Here is a 21623-nt window from a genome sequence, read left to right on the forward strand (position 1 = left end):
TCCTTTAAATACCCTAGGATCTACATCTCTCGTCTCCCAGACCCGACAAGGACCCTCAGCTTTAGCCCCTTATGACGGCCTTAAATAGGGATTTGCGGAGATGGAGTCCCCTGCCACTTAACCTGATGGAGCGCGTAGCTTTATTTAAAATTATGAACCTTCCTTGCTTCCTCTATATTCTAGCAAACTTCCCTCACCAGACCCGACATTTCCCCCCCCCCCCCCCCCCCCCACCAAAAAAAATTATCCAAATCACTTTCCTCCAGCACCAATGCTTTCTTCTGGGGAAGAAGGGGAGACACTGGGTGGGGTCTCTGCTATAAGGACCCCATATGATGGGGCCGTTGGAATGTCCGATATTTACGGATATTACCTTGCTGCACACCTGGTACCGATCAATGATTGGTTTACAAGGGGTTAGGACAACACCGCTTACAATGTCAAATTACAACTCGTGGGCCTTGACAATCTCCTCAGCCTACTAGGATAGCCCAGTACAACACGCTCTTCCTTCCTGTACCAAAGTGACATTAGTCTATTGGAGAGCGGCCACGTGTTTTATCCACTGGCGTTGCCTTAAAGAAATGACGCCGCTGTAGCAAGGTGCATGGCTTCAGCAGGTATCGGGTCTTCAGGGTTCACACAGTGGGACAGAAAAGGGATTACTTATTTGGAAGATGTTCAGCAAAGGGATGGACACAGATGTCGTTTCAGGAGATGTGGGACCATTAGAGTCTCTTCCACATGCAGTTCTTTGGTTATCTTTAATTATTTTATGCCCTGCTTGTCCACATCCTGGTAGACACCCAGATCCCTTAATATAACACTCTTGAAGCAAAACTACTGACAGGAAGATTAGGCAAGGGAATGGTGAAGCATTATCACGTTTCATCGTTCCCTGATGATCAACACACTAGACTGCTTCCTCCTCCTGCGACAAAAGTCGGAGATTTGGGTGGGAGAGTTGGGTGATGAGGCGGGCTTGGCCCCGAGAGAATTATCTGCATGCGGCATATTGGACCCTACCAGAGTGATTGCAGTGGATAGGGCTTGAAAGCCAGGCTGCGTGAACGAGGTGCACCCTCCTTGTGGTACTGGGCCGCTACACAGATCTTGGTCCTTGGACAGCCAAACTAGGTCTCCTTGAAAAAGTTGGGGGACCGAGACCAGAAAAGGCATTTTTTGTAGTGGCCACATTGGTGGCAAAAGGGATATAGCCTCTGCATGGAGGCTGCCAGAACCCCTCTTTTTGGCAGACTGGAGGAAGGGGTGGACTGGCGTGCCTGCCAGGAGAAATCTATCTATTAAGCACGCAGATGCACCCAAAAGCATAAGATATGTGGTGAGTAATGAGCATCTCTACTGGTGTAATGCTGTTGCTTAGATACTTTAGTTCTGTTCCAATATCTGAAATGCATAGTGATGTTAACTGATTGTTCCCGGATGCTGCTGATAATTGTGAAAACTAATAAAATGTGGTTATTAAAATGCACTACGGGTCTTTTTTTTTTTTAAATGTTCATCGGGGAGAGCCCTCCGGAATCCTCCCTAGATGATATCAGGACTAGTTTCACGACCTCTACTTTCACAAGTCACCAGTCACCACTCCAAGAAAAGCAGGCATTGTCTTTATGAGCAGTGTTTACTTTTTGCAGCTTCCACTGGGACATTACATGTTATATTTTATCAAATCAATAAATTCAGCAGTGCGATGTCTACTCTTCTGATTCAATAAAAAATTAAAAAAATAAAAATTTGTTGCGGTTTCATTTTCGTGAATACATGAAAAATTAAGTGTCTGAATAAAACGTTTACCTTTGTGCTTCACATGAGTGACAGAACCTTGATGAAGTTCTTAATACTAAATTTATTAACAGTTAAGAATAATTTACACAAATAATAGTTTATATTCAAAATATGATCTTTACATCAATTAATACATGAGGACATAACTATTGTTTTATGCAAAACTCCCTTGTTCTCTCCCTATGATTTAGCAATACATTTCTCATTAGGAAAATTATTAAATAAATATCGTTTGAGGTATAAAACATGTAGGTTCCCAGTGGTGTTGTACGTTTCGTGCTGTTCTAACTCCTTCAGATGAACATATACTTTTTCAGGTAATACTAAGAGAAACAATGATCTCCTTGCGTATCATGTCTGCAACCTAATACAAGTGGTATGTAAATCAGACATGTGTTATGATATTACTCATGCTTTTATTATGGCTTTTATTGTAACTTCAAATGGTCAATTACTGTGATGTCATCAGGGTTAAGGTAATGTGACCACTTCGTAGGAAGATTGGAGGGGAGGGGTCCAATGGTCATGTGATGCCTCTTCCTGTGATGGTATTAGGGTCAAGTGTGTGCAATGCAATTTTTGATACCCCTGGCATTTTGGTGAATCGACGTCAGTGTGCAAAACCAAAGCTTGTGAGCTACCTCCAGAATTTACACAAATTGGGACAGCATTAGCCCACCGAACGCACCTTTACACCATCCAGATAAAAACCAATCTGTAACTGGGACGGGTGTATTTCCTCCTCAGCTTGTAGCTGTATATTGAGTGGGGTTTTGTATTCCTTAGAACTCGATTAAAAAATAAAAATAAAAAAAATACTCGAAAAACCATGCTCTAACTCGTACAACATTATAGAGGTCAGAACGCCAGCTAGAACAGGTGTTATTTTCAGGTTGCACAATGTATAACTTGCCAAACAGAACAAATAGGAAACAGTGGGTAAGACTTTAGGTTCATAAGGTGTGATGAAGGAAATGCATGCCTAACGATTTATTATAACTGCAAATACTGTTTTGGCTTTCATTTTATTGTCAACATGTGGTTGTCTGCCTGCAGTTATCAGTATAACGGGAGTGGGGCAATGTTATAACACACTGAAGAAAAAAGAAAAAAAAAAAAGAGCAGAACTATATCCGCTGCAAACGTTTTTTTACCCTATTTACGTTTTGCGAGATTCCTGTTTTTTTAGTGCTTAACGAACTCTGGAAAGAGAATCGGTTTAAATGTATCTACACTCATGACAATCTTATCTGAACTCTTCGTGAGATGGTTTTCATCCTATTGCAAGACGGTTTTCAATCTGATCAAACCGTTCAAGATTGAACATGTATACAGGCATCTTCCATACATTTTACTGTTTCTCTACGCAGTGCCAAATGTATGCAGATTTGTTTTCTCTTCAAGTTTATATTTTGCGGCAAACTGTCGACAGGGTAAGGATATTCACGCAAATCTTCTCGGTATTGCTTTGTAGTGAACTAGGATTCGAGCAGGGCAGGGCGCATTTTACGGCGAGAGACTCGGCGTTTTTGGCTGCACATTCCCGCACGAACACACTCGCACGCTCGCAGGAGCTCGATAACAAACAGTTGGCAAACTCTCCGTTCCCTGTCGGGAGCAGTTGCTGCTAACTCTCCATTCTCGGGCGACACCACTGTTGTAATTATTAGCTTGCGTGTTTAGATAAGAGACAGCAAACGAAACAATAAGTCACTAATTCAGCTTTCTGCCCGCTAATCATTTTTATCTCAGCACATCCCCCCCCCCCCCCTTTTTGTTTTACGGTTTTCCTAACGCCCGAAACAGAGTAAAATAACGAAAATAACGAATTTGAGAACATTGGTCAATTTCAAGTAACATTTTTAGACGAAATAATTGCGCAGCCGTATTTGGTGTGTGCAAGAAGAGTAACCTTAGTCAGTAAACAACTGCTCCGTTTGGTTTAACCCACAGTTTCGTGTTCCCAATCCGAGACAGACGTGTACAGAAGAGAAAACGTGCATAAACGTACAGCCGTAGAAACGGAAACGTCAAATTTGAACACAAAAGCTTACACATAAAAAGCGAGCTAAGCCTACATGAAGTACCGTGGTGTCAGTCTTTTTGAAAAGCTTCAGATCTGGCAGAAAATAAAGTGAAAGAACTCAAACGGAACCCCCTGCAATTCCACCCAAGGTAAGTGGAAATTACCTGTCTCAGGCCCAGTAAGAACGGCATCCTGCATGCTCATTCTCGGCGCTACACGCTTTAAACGTTAAATAAAGCCCGTCCAACATCTCCACCCATCTGGTCTGCACAAGCTGTCCGCAGTGCAATTTAATCCAAGACCCTGCGCCTCGGCAGAGAAGGTTCAGTAAACAAGGTTAGAGTCACCGCGTGCATCTCCCTGCCAGCTCTGTGCCCAGCGCCCCTGTCGCCTCCCTCCCCCGCTACCCGCCCACCCACGCCCAATCTCACCCACAGTAAAATACTCAGCTTGCCAAGGGGGAAATTACATCACCCAGCACAGCAAGTTCCAAGCAGCTGTTGATTAATCATGAAAAGAAGCTGCTGTGCGTGGCCCTTAATAACTTGAGACCGAGCAAGGACCTGTAAACATCATTCTGGTCACTGCTCGTAGCCCTGGAAGCTGGCATCCTTCCAGCCGTTACCGGTGGGCTGCGCCCATACATGTCAACAGACCCGATTTAGGCGGGAGACTCTCGATTTCTGAAGCCAGCAATGGCTTTATTTTGGCTGTCTCCCGCCTGAAACTGCCTCTCCTTCAATAGACGTGAATGGAAGAAATATATTCTCCGGATTTTTTATTTTAATCTCCCACTTGCCTCTTCCAAAATGCTGGCGTGTATGTATGTAGTCTAGAAACTCCTAGCGCCTCGCTATCCAGATGATATTCTGTGTTCGGGTCGATGTTAGAGCTCAGCGGTGTAGGCAACACACAAATAACACCTCTGCATTAGACAACGTCCTGGAGGGCCGCAATAAGGAAGAATCTAAGTGAAAATAGGAGAAAGAGTTACAAGGAGTCGAGGACAGTGCAACCCTCCTGAAACAGTTTATTCAATTAAAAACAGAAGAAGGTTTTGTGCAGCCCACATCGCAAAAGTCACGTATTTCGAGGTCTTCTTATATGAGACTGTGGTGCAGAACGAAGGCAGCGGAGTCGAAGGTAGGAGAATAAAAAGGAGACTTTAATGAGTAACAATGTGGCCCAGGACAGGGCAGGTCCCGCCAGTGCAGACTCAGCCAACTCACCCCTGTCAGGAAGCCTCACTGTCCGTCCTGCCAGCACGTGCACAGCAAACACAATCAAATAATGCACATGCACTGGTGGATGACATAGATCACACTGACTATGAAGGATAAGGAGGGAAAGTGAAATAAAACTAGGATCACACAATTTAGTTAAATGGGGAGGGTTAATCTCATGTTTTCTAGTTTCACATTGTGCAGTTCAGCTACTGGATATATATGCTTAGCTTCTCCTACACCAGTGGTTCCCAAACTTTTGACATCTGTGGACTCCCCTCTTTATCATTACTGGAACCCAGGGACCCACACTGAATCGTAATTTGAGCCCCCCCCCCCGAGTCATTGCTTCCAAAATTAAATAATAACAGATTAACAGATTAGGTCCCCAGTTTTCAGTAGTCACGGACCCACTGAGGGGGCTTTGCGGACCCCGGGTCCCCAGACCACAGGTTGGGAACCACTGTCCAACACGTATCTTATCACCTCCTCTCTATTTACTTGACCCCCCCACTCCACCCAGGATCACACAATTTGATTAAATGGGGAGGGATAATCTCACTTTTTCTAGATTCACATTGTGCAGTTCAGCTACTAGATGTATATGCTTAGCTTCTCCTATACCTATCTTATCATCTCCCCCTCTTTAGATGTCCCCCCCCCCCCCCACCCCTCACTCACGTCCCCCTACCACCCTGCTGGCATCAATGCAGCCCTTGGTCACATCACAGACCAAACCTTTTGGGCTCCTGGGAAAACATTTTAAAGTACCCATGCCATAGAAAAACAGTTTATTGGTTTGCTAATAACTTTGGAGTCGTTTGCCAAATGTTCTTGAAACTTTAAAATAAAAAAAAAGTCTCTTCCACCTCAGCTTCCCTTTGGAAAGTTTTGGAGTGATCAGTCAAGAGGGGCTGGGAAAAAGGGGGCATGTTCCTAAAGGGTATTTTCCCCATTTATTCTGCCACAGTAAAATTTGACACAGCTCCAGCCTAAACAGCTGAGATCATTTAAACCAAACTTGGAAAAAAAAGAGGGCTTGATCCAGAAGGTGTGTTTTTTGTGATTTGGTGTGAACTCGTTCAGTTGTTTTTGAGATATCAAGGCCCAGAACCTTTGTACATTTCATGTCACTGAGGAGCCACTGGGCTGGCAGATCAAGATTAAGATCTGATTGGCTGCTACCACATCAACAACAGTGGGGTCAGAGCCATTTTATGACTCTAGGATTGAGTCCCCGGTCCGCAAACAAAAATTATTAAAAAATAAAAATAAAAAAAAACACACCACACATATGGAAGGGTAGGGAATCATTTTTTGAATAAAAAAATGCTACAATTCCACTGGATCCGTAAATCCTCAGAAATAGAAAAAAAGAAGAAAAAAAAATAAAACAAAATACACGCACCAGTTGCTGCTCTTTGTATAACACCACCCTCCTGAAGCCCCCCTGGAATGGGCAGAAGGGTGGGCGGTGCAAACAGTTTAATTTGGGGACGGGAGACACGTGGTCTACCCGCTCTGATCCTCTGGGGAACCTATACCCCAGGGCCACCTCAATGGTTGAGTCCCACGGAGCCCACCAATGAGGACCCTGTTTCCCTGCCCATACATGCATGGAAGATTTACATGCTTCCACAAGGCAGGAGCTGCAAAAATGTTGGCAGGGAAAGAGATTGCTCCTGCCCAGCAGGAGCAGAGAAAAAAAATCTTTTCTGGCTAGGCAGGAGCAAAGTCGGCTACCACAGCACCCATGAAGGGTGCATGCAAGACAACAGCTGGGACTGTGGGGGCCCTGGGGATTCTCTTACCTCTCCCTTGAATCCCCAGCTTTGTGTGCTGTGGGTGTACTGAATGGACACTGAGGCACTCATCTTAGGCTCTGGAGGACTGGGGTCCCATGGGGATGGAAGAGAAAAGAAGTCAGGGCACTCATGAATCCATGGTATTGTGTATAATCTTCATTTGAACAATGCCAGTTGTTACATATGAAAAACAAGTCCGTTCAATAGTCCTTCTTGTATTTACAGTTTATATGGCAATCAAAGCCTATATACTTGAAGCAGCAAATCTTGAAAATATTGAAAATACATAATATGTAGAAGTACAGCAACTGTTCATGCAGCAAACACAGCCAACACGTGTTTCATCCTGCGAGAAAATTTGTTCTCATAAGGACTTCGTCAGGGCTTAGCTTATAATAAAATACATTGAATAGGGAAAGTCTTTGCGCGAAAAGCTGCAGTGTCTTCAAAACCATATATTAGTCCAACATCATCGAAGTGTGATTGAAGTGATCACCATTCCTTATCTAACTGATGCTGCAAATATTAGTAGTGGGAGAGAACGCGGACCGATCGTCACGCGACGTTCCCAGTCTAAGATTCAACGTCGGATAGTCCCCCCCCCCCCCCCACCCAAAGCAATGCAGGACTCTGCAACGGCTAGTGGGAGGAACTAGTTCTGAGTAACATCTATCTATTTAGGGAATACGCAGTGCCGTGGGTCCGATATATAGATGATATCTTTGTCATCTGGAAAGGCTCCACACAGCACAAGATGTTATACAATTATTGAACAGTAGTGGCCTTAATTTGAACTTTCCTAGCCACATGGATAAAGAAAAGAAAACATTTTTAGATCTATAGACTGAGGTTAATTAGACTAAACTTGAAACCAAACTATTAATAAAGATCAAAGTGGGTAATAGCCCCTTACATGCTTCTAGTAATCACCTCAAAAATCTAATTTCTAGTATTCCGTATGGGGACCTTTTATGGGTAAGACAGAACTGTAGCAATAGGATTACATTTAGGATGAAAAAATAAACATGGTCAGGAGATAAAAGATGCAGTAAAGACAGCAGACAAAACTGAAAGATAAAGCTTACTAACATCAGGAAGAAAATTAGGAAGGAGTCTAACATAGATTAATTGTAGCATGTAACAACAAGGCTAAAAGACTGAGGAAAATACCCAAGAAACACAGGCACATTTTACAGACAGATGAGGCCCTTTCAAAATATTTGGAGAATTAGCCACAAATAACATGCAGGAAAATTACATCTCTAAGGGATAGTCTCTGTAAAAATATGATCCTTAAAAACAAATGTAACGAGAAACAAGGTCTACCAACAGGTTCCTTCAGGTGCACCAAATGCAAACCATGCAAATATAGTGTGAATGTACATAGTATAAATGTTTCCATCTGAAGAAAAAAAGTTTACAATTCGTAAAAATCTTTCCTGCAACTGTTGATTATTGTAGTTACAGCTTGAAATGCCTTTGCGAAAAAAACACGAGTCCTGGAACAAATGTGTGCCACAACGAAACAGGATAGACAATATCCAGTGGCTAGACATTTAAAAAATTATCATTCTAGTAATATCGAACATTTACAGTTTGCAGTCCTGAATACAATACCATCAAATATTACCAGTGGGAATAGAATTATGGAATTAAAAAACTGTAATCGCCTTTTATTATTGAACACAACATACTGCCCATTGGCCTTAATCCGAATGAAGAGCTGGCCGTGCATATGGGATAGTTCTAGTAGAATAGATTGACAGTTTCCTTCTTGTTTTTTTTTGCTTCTCTATATCATATAGAACAAGAGTGAGTCTGTTTTCCCGGTAAAATGATAATGGAGCTGGTAATCACTTTACTTTTAACTGACTGTTACTTATTTTTGTTTTTCACACAGGTCCACTTGACTGTTCCAGTACAGATCAGCTTACAGAAAGCTAAGATACTATATTATGCTTATTTTGCATATCCTTATCAATACTGTTGAGAAAGACCATTGAGAAATTGATGCAATGGCGACATGAGGAGTGTAAAACCAAGATGATCCATATTAGCACATACTCATAACCCTGATTATGAGGACATTGCATAAGATGGAATTGCACATTTACATTAGCCTTGATCAGGCTGTAGCCCATTTGGGAGTTTTTTGGGGGGAGATTTTGGCCCATCTTGGTTTACCCATACATCGCCATTGTATACTGTAAAACTATGGGTTTATTGCAAAAAACTGTACATTCTATTAATCCTGAAGGCACAGTCTGATTTTTCTCTGCTACAACACATGTATTGTGAACAAAGGTGCACCCTTTACTATATTCGTGGTTATCACAATGTTAAAAGTACTAGCAAATTGAAAGTATTGTATAAATGTCACAAATCAATAAAATGTTCCAACTCTTAGACTATAAATTAATTACTTGTGGCACGAACTTTGTGATCCGTGTCTTACAATGCCCATGTAGACAGATATGTAGGAAGCATAATTCACACAGTGAACAAGGGTGTTAGAACACATGCATGCAATAGATAATCATGAGAAGCATTATCCAGTGGCAAGACATTTTCAACAATTCCACTTCAGTAATCGTAGTCTCCCTCAGTTTTATGGCATTGAAAAAAAGTGAGGTGGATCCCCAGCTGAGTGACTGATTTTTTAAGTTGCGAAAAAGAGAATTGTGTCTCACAATAGACTTGAATACCAAGTCCCCCCTATGGTTTGAACTCTGATGAAAAACTGTTTGTACATTTGGACTGAGCTCTTATTTTATTGTGATTCAAATAATTATTGTGCAGCTATTGTATCTGGTGCCCTTCCAGGTTTCAATTGATATATGCGCTTTTAAATTGCTGTGAGTTGTGGTGCTTTTCTTAAATATTTTGCCTTTCTTTTTAGGGAGGGGAGAAAGGGACTCTGCACCTGGAGCTACTGGGGTTAGGAGAGGCTGTCCCAGATGGGGGCCCACTGCCCTACTCTTCCATTTATGATTTTATGTATACTAGGTGTTTGTTTTATCACTTATTTAATTGTCGAGAACTGTATTAATCTACCTATGCTCACTTGGCCTTGTATGTGGGTGTAATACAGTATATTATAATTTCAGATTGGGGACATGTCAAGACATCAACGAGAGGCCAGAATATTATATTTGAATCACAATGGTTTCCACGGATTTTCTTTGATAATTAACTGTTGAACAACATATGCCTTTAATATTCGAAATTTGTATTTTGCTTTAATGTCAGTACATGGTACACGCTGCAGTACAAATTATCCCCACTGGGGAAATACATAGGTATGCCACTGATTACGTTTGCTATGTTTGAACGATTTCACTGGATTCTTTTGCCATGCATTGGTTATATAGTGGTAAACTTTCAATATGGCACCTAATTTACACATATGTCAATCCTCTTTCTGTTATCGTAATGCACTTTAATAGATTTTTGGCACTGGAGCCAGTATGTGTGAGCAAGGCTGTAGGGCTGAAACGCGTAGCCAAACTGTTTGATTTATTTCAATAAATAAAAGATTTTTCGCAGTCCTGAGAGCGCGTTTATTACGTGTAACAAGATTGCGATGCTGCAAAAAGTATATACACCCACACTTACCTTACGTGGTAAAAGTTGTTTACTCCTCCAAAAGGGTAGGAAAGATTGTTGGCTTCAGTGGCGGGAGAGCAGCCTAATTTCAGGGTCCCACCTCATTTTATCCCTGGCATCCAATGTAACTTTCTGTACCCTCACTGGGCTTATAAAACTAATAAGCCTATTATGGGGGTGAAGGCATGATCCGATGCCTAAGTGGACTGCCCCAGGCCCACCCGCCCACTTTAAAAAAATAAAAAATAGCCTTTGTGTCTTGTGTGCTTGCTACCTACCTGGGGAGTGCTGGGGGGGGGGGGGGGGGCGGGGGGGGGGGGGAGCACAGGAGGAGAAAGACGTTAAATTTTTAGGCAGGGGAGCACTTGCCTATAGACAGGTGGTGCTCCCCTCACAAATGCCTCTTCTAGGGTCTAGTGGCTGAATTGCTGCATGTGGATCGCAGCCCAGGGGCAATCCCTCCTCTCCCCAAACCCCCCCACCTCCCCCCGGTAGGATCCACATTTGGGATCCTTGCTTCTCCTTCTAGAGAACGGAGAAATTGTACCCTTTCCAGTGGTATCTCGCTTATAATAAATAGAGCTTGTGAGAGCCGAAAATTTAGTGTGACTAATTATCCTTTATGTAATCATACTTATATACTAATGTGTGAAATAATTTAAATGAGAAAGTTAAATGTTGACACAAATTGTGCCTTACTATTGGCCACCATCGAATGCAGGGCCTGCACATGTTTATTATAAAAATGCACTAACGTTGTAAATGAAAAAGCTTGTCTCTATAAGAGCATGTTCTCTGTTAAATTGAATGCTAAAATTAAATTAGTATATCTTGTTTTCTGCTGGGCCTCAAGCAGACAAGGCTACAGTGGGAAGTTATCTAACTCCTGGTGTTCTTACTGTTGATACATTTGTATGGTTTCACGTCCGTTGTTTAACAGACTCCATTCATTGATTTGCATATTTTTCTGTAGTTGTGTTTCTAACTCACGTATTTCTCTTGAGGAAATGGTGCAACATATTTCCATATCTTTGTAACTACTGTCCAGAAACAGCATATTTGGAATGTGCCAAACAAAAGGGCCTACAGATCACAGTCGAAGAAGAGGCGCACAAGATATATTTAGTATTGTTTGGAGTTACGTAAAAGAGGGAAGAACCCAACCAACACTTTCCAAGTTAACATTTTATGTACTGCCGATATCTAATGTTTTTGTAATTGGATGTTCTTTCTGCGCCTGATGCTTTCAACAAATGTTTAGCAAGTTTAATTTAATGCTAGAGTACTGAGATTTGAGATGAGAAGGTCATTCATTCAGTTATTGCTTTCTGGTTTCCAGAGACTTAATTTCATATTCTTAGTGTGACCGGTCACTTTGACACTTCATGTTTTACCAGTCTACTGACATTCTGGTGCTTTATTATTTTCAGAGTTTACTATGCCTGTTCAATTATGAACTAATGATCTGATGGTTTAGTAAGCTTATAGTCCAAATTCTAAACTGTCCCCCTTTCCCTGTTCCTGTCCTGATGCGGACGCTGCTGTCCCCCTGATGAAGTAGAAGTTGTTGCTGATTACCTTAGGGTTGGGTAGTGATGTTTAAACTGTGCATTGTTATTTGTCTTTTGTTTTTCAGGTACCAACTGCTACTGTTTTAATACTGTTGCTATTTTGATAGCGCCAAAGCTAGATGTTTTCTAAATTAATGTTACTAAAACATTTGCATGAAGCCCAACATGCTAATCGGAAGTTAGTGAGGTGTCTTCTCTATACCTATGACTTGGTTTCGTTTTATTGCTGAACCAATTATATTATTTCTCTTTCTCAAATACTTCTATTATTAATTAGTGTTTTCACCATTGAAATTGTCGTTCTTATTGCTTTGTTTAAATTTAGATTCTATAGGAGATTTGGACAGACTGTGATGTTTCTTTACTTGTACCATTAGGTATGAGACTCATTTTCATGGCCTTAGCATTGTTAATATAGGCAAACATTTTAATCAATACTAAAGGTGAGGTTATTCGTGGCCAAATTGGTTATGGTGCGTTCTGTACTGACTATTTGGGGATTGTTATTATTTAATGCGGTTGTGTTATATGACACTTAATATTAATTTAAACTAGTCAAAAGGTTAATCAACCTTATAGTTGCGCCCGCTTACTATTATCATGATAAATTAGGTAAGCCAAGGGTGCGGTAACAAGCTCAGCTTTGATACTGTGACATCAGCAAACTGCTCGTCACTGCCAAAAAAAAAAAAAAAAACGCTGTAGGGGCAAAAGATAAGCTCTTACCATTGGCCTCATTTGCCAAATTAACTTCACAAGCTTTTTATGTTAACTGATGGAACACAACTTGAAAGATTATGTATGCCAAAGAATGACTTAGCAATGCAAAGGCAGGGGCAGGGAAGAAAGATGTTCACAATTTTCTCAAAACTCTCAATAAAGTCCAGCTCTATCCTATTAACATCAGTGCTGGCTTTTAAACTAGGAAGTGGGTGGCTAGCTTGCTCTTAATGAGCACATTATTAATCAATTTCAATAGAGGTATAAAGTCAAAGGGTTTTTCCTGGTACAGAACGTCTTGCTACTCATTAAGGAGTACTGTCCATGGCTACCTTGGTCCATGATCAACAGACAACCAGAAATTGTCCAGGTTGTTGATATAAGCTGGTCTAACAGCTCTTGGATTTCTTCAGAGATTTATGCAGCTCCTGAATTGGAGAAACCCTTAATAGGAACTTCCTCCAAACAGACGACGTGTTTAAGAGTAGCACTGTGTCCTATATCTAAGGATTCAAATTACTAATGCTTGTAATTATGCTTGGTGGCTAACAGGGTGCTATGAGAAGTTAACTAAGAGCTGAATGTGTACTGGGGCTGGCACTTGAAAACAAAACGACTCAGCACAAACTCTGCACAATTTGCTCATCTTCTACATTTTTAATTCACTTTTGTTCATCACAGTCCAGGACACGCCCCCAGATGTCCATCGCCAACACAAAGGCCAGGAAACTGTCGGTCACTTTTTCTTCAACCAAGTTCTGGTGGCTTGTAGTCTACTGGACTCTGTCTGGCCTGAGAAACTTTAAGAAGCATATCATGTTGGAGGATGTCTAACACTTAAGTATAGACCTGCTAAATTAGTTTTCTAATACAGCAATGCACAGAAGAAAACTAGCTCGTTGCTTGAATTCCTATGAGGGTTGTAAGCCCTTACTAATGATTTAGACTCTTTAGCACTTTCACAAACTATATACAGAAAGCAAACAATTGGAGAGTTGCAAGCAAACATTTAATGGTTTGCTGGAATGGGTGATGACAAGTTGTAAGCAAGAGGAAGAATTTAGCAAAGATGTATACCTTTTAAGACCTATAGAAGGGTCGCGTACCAGAGATGAGAGCATTCCTAAGTATTGGAGGAAAAGCTAACGGAAGCAGAAACAGAGCGTCCCCAGCCAAGAAAGTCGGGCTAATTCAGATAAATGGCACAAGGGAGATTAAAAAAAACTGAAAGATAGAGAGCCATGTTATTTGTTTTTTAATTGAGCAGACATGTGCAAGATCAAAATGTAAATTGACTGACAAAAAAAAAAAAATACGTTATCAAGAACCATAAAAAATTGAGATAGCTAGCCACCAGACTGTGCTCAAGAACACTGGGTGCACAAAATTCACATTTGAATAGTCTAGAGTTAGATATATAAATCCAATAAAATTGATAATGAGAAATCATACTATGAATCTCACTAAAACTAAATAATCCTATGTCATCTGCCATAAATCATGATTCACCTCACTTTCCATCACCAACAAAACTAAATCCAATACTTTATCAAATAGATCATTAAAGATAATTAGGCTCTAAACTGAACTAGAGAACAAAAAATTGTGCAAAGTATGCAGATATTAAATAACTAATATATGATAAAGTGCAGATATACTAAGAAGTCATAACTAAATGGATTCATACACCAACACAATGCCATAATAAAGTGCATACGTGCTGCCTAACTAGCGCTGAAATAGTGTAAAAAAATTATCTATAATATTATGATGCTGTTAAGGCCCAATTCTAGCTCGTACTTAAAGAGCTTCCAAAGACATATGCCCACTCAAACTGGAAGCCCTGGCAATACATCTTTCAAAACTAATTCTCAAAAAGAGCACAACCTTCTTCTTGAATTAAGTCAAAGAAAACAGCAAGAAGCATTGAATCCCTCCAAGCCCCCTGCCTGTTTTGCAGAGGCTTCCTCAAACTTCTTGATATGCTGGAACCTTGTTGGTTCACCACAATTGTAATATCAAAGAGCTGACAATAGAAACTGCAACTTGCAAAAATATCGGACCCCACTTCCCCAATTGTTGAGCACTGGCTCCGCTTGCTAAACCCAAACAGTACCTTAGAAGTTTAGATAGCCATTCTTGAGCCAAAACACCAACGCAAAGCCAAAGAAAGCTGCTGCCAAAAATGGCTAACTTATGACAAGTATAAAAAGATAAAAATAGGAATCCACTCCCTGGCACCCTGGTTGCACCGAAAGCAGCAATCCTTAACCGAGGGAAACATTCTGTGTAAGGACGCTGGGGTATAACAGACCATCCAATGTGAAAAACAGGATTGTTTTAAAGTTTGCCGCCCTTAAAGACCTATGGGCTTCTAACGATATAGTCTGCCAAACCTCAAGCAAGAAGCAACTCTGTGCGGTTAAGCATATCTTCTCTAAATATTTTGATACTGCTATGGCCCTTCATTGCGTAGTAGTCTATACCAACTGCCAATGTCTTAAGGTTTGGACCTAAAAATCCAGCTTAAGGCTGGATGAATTTCCTGACTAGCTTCTTGATAACAGGACCGCAAAAAGTGGACAATCTGTTAGTATATGATGGGGGGGGGGGGGGGGGGGGGTGAAGGAATGAAGGTCCAACTTATACTGATCACCACACCGGGCACAGATCTCATGCCACTTGATGCATTTACGTGCAGAAGAAAGTTTAGTTTAGTGGATTTATAGGGCACATGGCTACCTGGAGGCCTCCCAGCACTGATGTGGAAACAAACGGACCAAGAGGAAGAAGTTAGGCTTTGAACAACCTGGTTTTCAGAAATCTGCAAAAGGAGCATTCATGACTAGTCTGATATCCAGAGGGAGTTCCAGAGTTTGGCTCCTTTATCAGACATGGATCTACCACCCCAGTGTGCTCTCTGAACAAGAGGGATTTTCATCAGAGAAGCAGCTGAGGATCTAAGAGACCTGAAAGGAGTGTAGTGTGAAGAGACAGGCCTTAGCAGGTTAGGACCTCTGCTGTGCAGTGCTCTATGCATAATGTAAAGGGCTTTGAATTTTATCCTTTGTTCAACCAGAAGCCAATGGAGAGAGGCTACAGAGGATCTGGCGGATTGGTGTCAAAGAAGATTCAGGAGGAGACATGCAGCAGCATTCTCAATCACATTAAGTCTTTTAACCACACACTTGGGGGAGCTAAAATAAAGATCGTTACCACAGTCCTGGTGCAATATAATGAGAGCCTGGACTATGAGCTTTTTGGCTATAAACAGGACGACATTAAAAACCTTTCTTAGGAGTCTTAGAAGACTGAAGAAGGTTCCAGTCAAATGTTTCGATTGGTAGTTCATTTCCGATGGGATGTTTATCTCCTTGGAGGATGCGCTTGGTGATGTGCATGACACTGCACCGATTATTCTTTCTCAGAATCCGTGCCATGCTCCGTGCGTGGTACCCCTGTTTTCCTGCAATGCCCCTGGTGTGCCTAGCTTTGGAAATTATATATCAAACGTGATCCCCGCATAGGCTTATCACGAGTCTACATGTAGAACGTGGTGTCTGAGACTGAGATTAAAGCTAAAGCGCACTGGGAGGCGGACTTAGGTGAAACTATTCCCGATGTGTGGAGGCGGTGCTGCGCGCATATGAGAGAGTTGTCCCCTAGCTATAAACTGTGCCTTATTCACTTCCATTTTTTACATCGCCTATATTATACGCCCGAAGATTGAAGTGTATGGGTATTTGAGCTGATGCGCGCTGCGAGAAGTGTCTGGCTCCTGAGGTGGACTTCTTGCATCTCGCGTGGAGTTGTACAGCGCTGCAAGAGTACTGGACGGATGTGTTGCGAGTGACTGAGGAGATGACTGGGCACCTGTTGCTGCACACCCCTAAGCTTGCTCTTCTGGGATATGTCGAGGGGATTCCCTACACGCACAGGAGGCTGGTGGGACTGCTGTTGCTGTTGGCTAAGCACAGGACCGCAATGTGCTGGAGGCGGCTGAGGGCTCCCTGTTGCTGTGACTGGTTGCAGGATGCTGCATACTGTCACGAGCAGCTAATGTTCTACTGGGACCTTATGCCTGAGGGTTCCCGTCCGAGGAATATATGGGCCCCCCTGCGATCATTTTTGGAGTCCTGAGCATCGAGCAAAGTACGGTTGCCCAATGCTTCCCACTGATTATGCAATAGCTACGCTCCCCTTACACGCCATTCAATTACTGCTTGCACTCCTGTTGATGATTTTATGGCTGCAGTGTTCCCTTGTCTACCCCCCTCCTTTTTTCTGTTTTCTCCTTCTCTTTTTCGTCATCTTGTTCTTTGTTCTTCCTCCCTTCCTATTCCTCCTCTTTCCTTTCATTGTATGCATCAGGATGTTTCAATGATGTGGCTCCGATTACGCGATGCCTTGCGGAGGCATGCCCCCTTCTCCTTGATTTGTACTTGTGATGGTTTGTGCAATTCCAGTTTCGCCTTGTACTCTACTCTGACTATAATCTGTACTTGCTGACCTCAGAGCTTTGTTCAGTTTGGGTTATGTTATCAATAAATGCAAAAAAAAAAAAAAAAACAAGGTCCCAGTCTCTGGCATGATTAAGTTAAAAATGTTTGCAGACTATATTATTTTCTACTTGAAGGCTTGTAAGGAGAATGTACTGAAGGCGTTCAATCAGTTTAAAAATATAGGGGGGTATAAAATCAATAAAAATAAAACTGAGCTCCTTCTTTTTAATACCTCAGATAACAGCCTCCCTGCTTCTTCCCATCCACAAGTTGGTTCCCATTGCCCGATAACGATATTTGGGAAGCTATGTGACTAATAATTACTCCCAGCTTTTTCAATTAAGCTATGTTTCGATGTTTCACAAGATTAAGGGGTTACTCGATAGATGGGCACTTCTTCTGTTAACATTGGTCGGTTGTGTGGCCCTCATTGCAATGTCTATTTTGCAATTACTTTTCTTCCTCTTTTCAAACGTCCCCATTAAAATTAAACAGGAGTTAGTTTAGTAATTTAGATTCACTTAGCAGACTGTTTAACTGGAACAAGAAAGTACCTCAGGTCAAATGTCCAGCACTTCCCTACGTTCAGACATATGAAGCAGCCTTTTCAGATCTATTGGTGAGATCACTCAATGGAAAAGGGATGATTAAAAAAAAAAAAAAAAAAAAATGATAAATAAGCTATAATGATGCAGGTTGCTAGAACCTGGCTTCCAGTTATTATTAAGGTTGCAAAATTTCCAAAGAAAACTAGATACAAACACTTGCAGGATTTAAGTACACAATCAACAGCTATATATCATTCCTATTATGTTTCATCAGGATGCACACCACTTACACTCAGAGTCCCAGCATGCTTGTCTGTGGATCCCTCTCAATTAGATCCAATACTAAAACTCCTGGAGATTTGAGGACCTGGGGCACTTTCCGAGGCAGGTATCAACGGCTGTGCTTTAAAATGTCTTTCTTTTTTGGGGGACCGGACCTTTCAAGTTATCGATTAATCCTACCTCTCCAACAGCTGCTCCCTCAACTGTGAGGTGCCTCGGGGATATTCAGTGAGCCCCACACTGTTCAATCTTTATATGTATTCATTAGCAGAGATTATAAAACACTATGGTTTGTCGCTGGTTTCTTATGTCGATGACACAGTTGGTCTTTTTTCTCAAATACTAATTTGGATCACTCCCTACTGACCCCGTCGTCAAGCGGGCACCAGATGGATGGCTGACTGCAAACTTAAATGAAGACAAAACAGAGGTAAAGCTATTACGGAATTATTTCTTTCATGGGCCTCAGTCTTCTATCCTTTAAGGTCTGCAGCCATCAACCTGCCCGCCACAAATCCAGTCTGGTCCCGATGAATTAAAGCCTGGGCAAGCGGGGTAGTACGAATAGTCCATGTTTTCATCAGACGCTTGTAATCAGCATTCATTCATATCGGCCTATCAGCTTAATTAAGGCCTGCCACACCAAAAGCGATGTTGTGCCCCTATTCACCTGAAAATAATTCTGGATGAACTGCCTTATTTCTATGAGCCAGTCCCAAATCAATGGAAGTAACCAGTCCAGCTGCCACCTGGGCTGTTCACCCTTTGGTGTTTCCAACTACACTATACCCGTGGTTAAAGAATGATCGGAGAAGGAGTTAGCCCAAATATCTGAGCCTATCCTTTTAATGGGCTGAGGAAAAAAAATTATAATAATAATAATTCTCAATATCAGAGGCAGTGTGAAACCGATGCGAGAAGCACGTATACTGAGAAATGCCTGGATGGTCACACCTCCATGGATCGATTACTGCAAAATCATGCATGAGTTAATCTATGACCTTTTTAGGTGTGAGGCTTTTTTTTTTTTTTTTATTCTTAATTTTATTCTAAGTATCCATAGTTAAATCCGGAATGAAATTAAAACCATTCTCTAATATTAATAGCTACACCACACACATGGCAATATTATGATTCTGCAACAATGCATCTGCTCCATCAAAGACAGGGACATAAGAGGTGACCATATTTAGAGGGGCCCCATTTACATGGACTTTCAGCCATAACCATCTGCCCTGTGGATCTCCAATTACATCGCTGACTAAGCAATCAAGCCCCCTAATCAACCCCAAGAACACCCAAGTGCCCCAAAAAAAGAAAACAAAACACAAAGAAAGAAAGGAAGGAAAAATAAAATAAAAAAGTTATATGTATAAATAAATATTAAAAAACTAGCCCCAGCGAGAGGGGAATTGTCCACAATACCCCACTCACACTTCTGCTAGCTACACTGGGTGCTATGACACTGCACCCTGTCACACCCATATCCCTCCCACCAACAGTGATATCAAAGGCTTCATGATCCTAGAATCGCTTAGCATATAAAGATAGAGCTCAAAAACCATGGTAACGAAGGTCATAAAAATATGTTAATTTGCTGCCACTGCACGCCTCAAACGGAGTGGGGGGGGGGGGGGGGAGAAAAAAAAAAACCAAGAGTTAGGCAGAGTACAAAGTTATGACACCGAACTTAACCCTCAGTGATAATGACCAAAACCCTATCTCTTATCCATATCAAGAGCCCAGTGAACATATTCTAAGTTATGGCATTTAAACTTAAGATTTATCAGAAATCTGCAAAAAAAAAAAAAAAAAATTAAAATGCTCCTGAGCCTCTGATACATTGGTAAATAAATAAAACTTCCCCTTGACCAACATTTTAAATTTAGATTGTTGTACAATTGACGTTTGAACAACCAGTGCTTTGAACAGGTGTAACATTTTTTTTTTTAAATAATAATCCGGTGTCGAGCTGCCGAAACAGACATATATGAAAAAATATGACATTGGGATATCCCAGGCATGGAAAACTGCTTTTCTTTAATTGCCTTAGCTAGAACTCGTATGAGTCGATAGTTTAATAAATTAACCAAGATGGTGCATGCAAATTTTGAGCTAGATTAACGATGCGCCAGAACATGATGAGCTCTTGTTATTGTCAAGTCACTAGAGTATTCGGGCAGAATTAGTTATTATGAAGATGTACACCCATTGAAGAACCTGTTGACCCTTACATCCCTTAAGAACTCCTACTATGCGCCGGTTAGCACATTGTGAATGGTTTTCAAGTTCCTCTATCTTATACTCGAGTGAAGACTTTTGTTTGTGGAACTGGCAAAATTTGTTCTCGATGGTAGAATCGTGGTCTTTCAGTTCTCATATTCTGGGCTCGGCCTCCTTCAACCTCTCTGGGAGTTGGGCCACAGTTTCTTCAATTTTAGAAAGATTATCCTCCTAGCTCACTGAGTTTGCGGACATCCTTAACTCTTTTCGCTTCTGAGAGCTGCGACTGATCGTATTGCTACTTGCCTTGAGCGTTTCTGGGTCAAGGCTGAAGCATCCAAATTGCCTGCAATACCTGCCGGCTTGAACGGCTTCCTCATATTCAAAATGCCACTTAAGCATGCTAGCCTTCCCCCCCGTGAGGAACCTGTTGGTCCACTTCTCTAAATCCAAGCCCAAGAAAAAGGGTCAGTATGTCCTCCCAGAGAGCACAAACAAAACTTTCATTGCCCCAGTCAGCAGGCCAAATTCCCTCATCCTTTCAGCATGGGTGTGAAGGCGCATGGGCATATAGTTCTGCAGTAACGATCAAGTAAAGGTGCAGTTACTATAACTGTGCATCTTGGACACCCTCAGCGCCTTCCTTGATGGAGTTCCATTGTGTGAAGCAGGATGCAGACAGAGCTCCTTGAGGCTCCTGCTCGCTTTTCGGCATCTCAACCTGGAAGTGCAAGTGACGTGGTGGTGAAGGTGGGGTCACGTGGGATCCGCCGGCTGTCCAACTGCTCAGTTAAAATTTTTAGGAAATAACCAAAATCTGCAGGGTTCTGTACAAAAGTAACAATTACCAACATACATTTAGAAGTGGATCTTAGGATGATCTGGCACAGGAGTTAACAGGAGGCAGAAAAAAGGACAAATCCCAAGGGAATGCCACAGAACAACATGAAAGGAGGATTCAGTGGATTCACTTTATGGAGTGAGAGCCAGGAGAAAAATAACTAGTCTCCTTTAATAGAAAGCAGGGAATCTGAAACCAACCTTTCTTTCTGGACTTTAGTCTCACACCTCAAGCAGACCAAGAAGGATTAGAGTCCCTTACTGGTGTTGTCAAAGAGCTTTTTCCCGATCTGAGCTGGGGTAAATGCCTTTTCTCTGCTGGATCGGAACACTTACTGAAGGTTACATAACAGCCTATTATATTCAACGTACTGTTTTAGTAATTCCTTTACCAATCAATCATAGGATTTTGGTGCAATATGGTGGATTACAAATCAGCTGTTAATTGACTGTATTAGCTGTTCTGCCATA

The 21623-nt window shown here is 41.6% G+C and overlaps 1 protein-coding gene across 2 annotated transcripts in view; it reads right to left on the reverse strand.

Moving 5' to 3' along the window:
• The window catches only part of WBP1L (WW domain binding protein 1 like), a 171077-nt gene that overhangs the window by 77291 nt on the left and 72163 nt on the right, over nucleotides 1-21623 (reverse strand). The window contains exon 1 of one of the 2 annotated variants that reach the window (XM_069239499.1): nucleotides 3997-4220. The exons of the other annotated variant lie outside the window; for it this stretch is intronic. Within the exon in view, the coding sequence (XP_069095600.1) occupies nucleotides 3997-4023 (27 nt within the window). The 5' untranslated portion in view covers nucleotides 4024-4220. Of the gene's footprint in view, nucleotides 1-3996; nucleotides 4221-21623 lie in introns of those variants that run through there. 2 annotated transcript variants of the gene reach the window in all.

The sequence above is a fragment of the Pleurodeles waltl genome, chromosome 6, assembly GCF_031143425.1.
Source record: "Pleurodeles waltl isolate 20211129_DDA chromosome 6, aPleWal1.hap1.20221129, whole genome shotgun sequence".
Lineage (NCBI taxonomy): Eukaryota > Metazoa > Chordata > Amphibia > Caudata > Salamandridae > Pleurodeles > Pleurodeles waltl.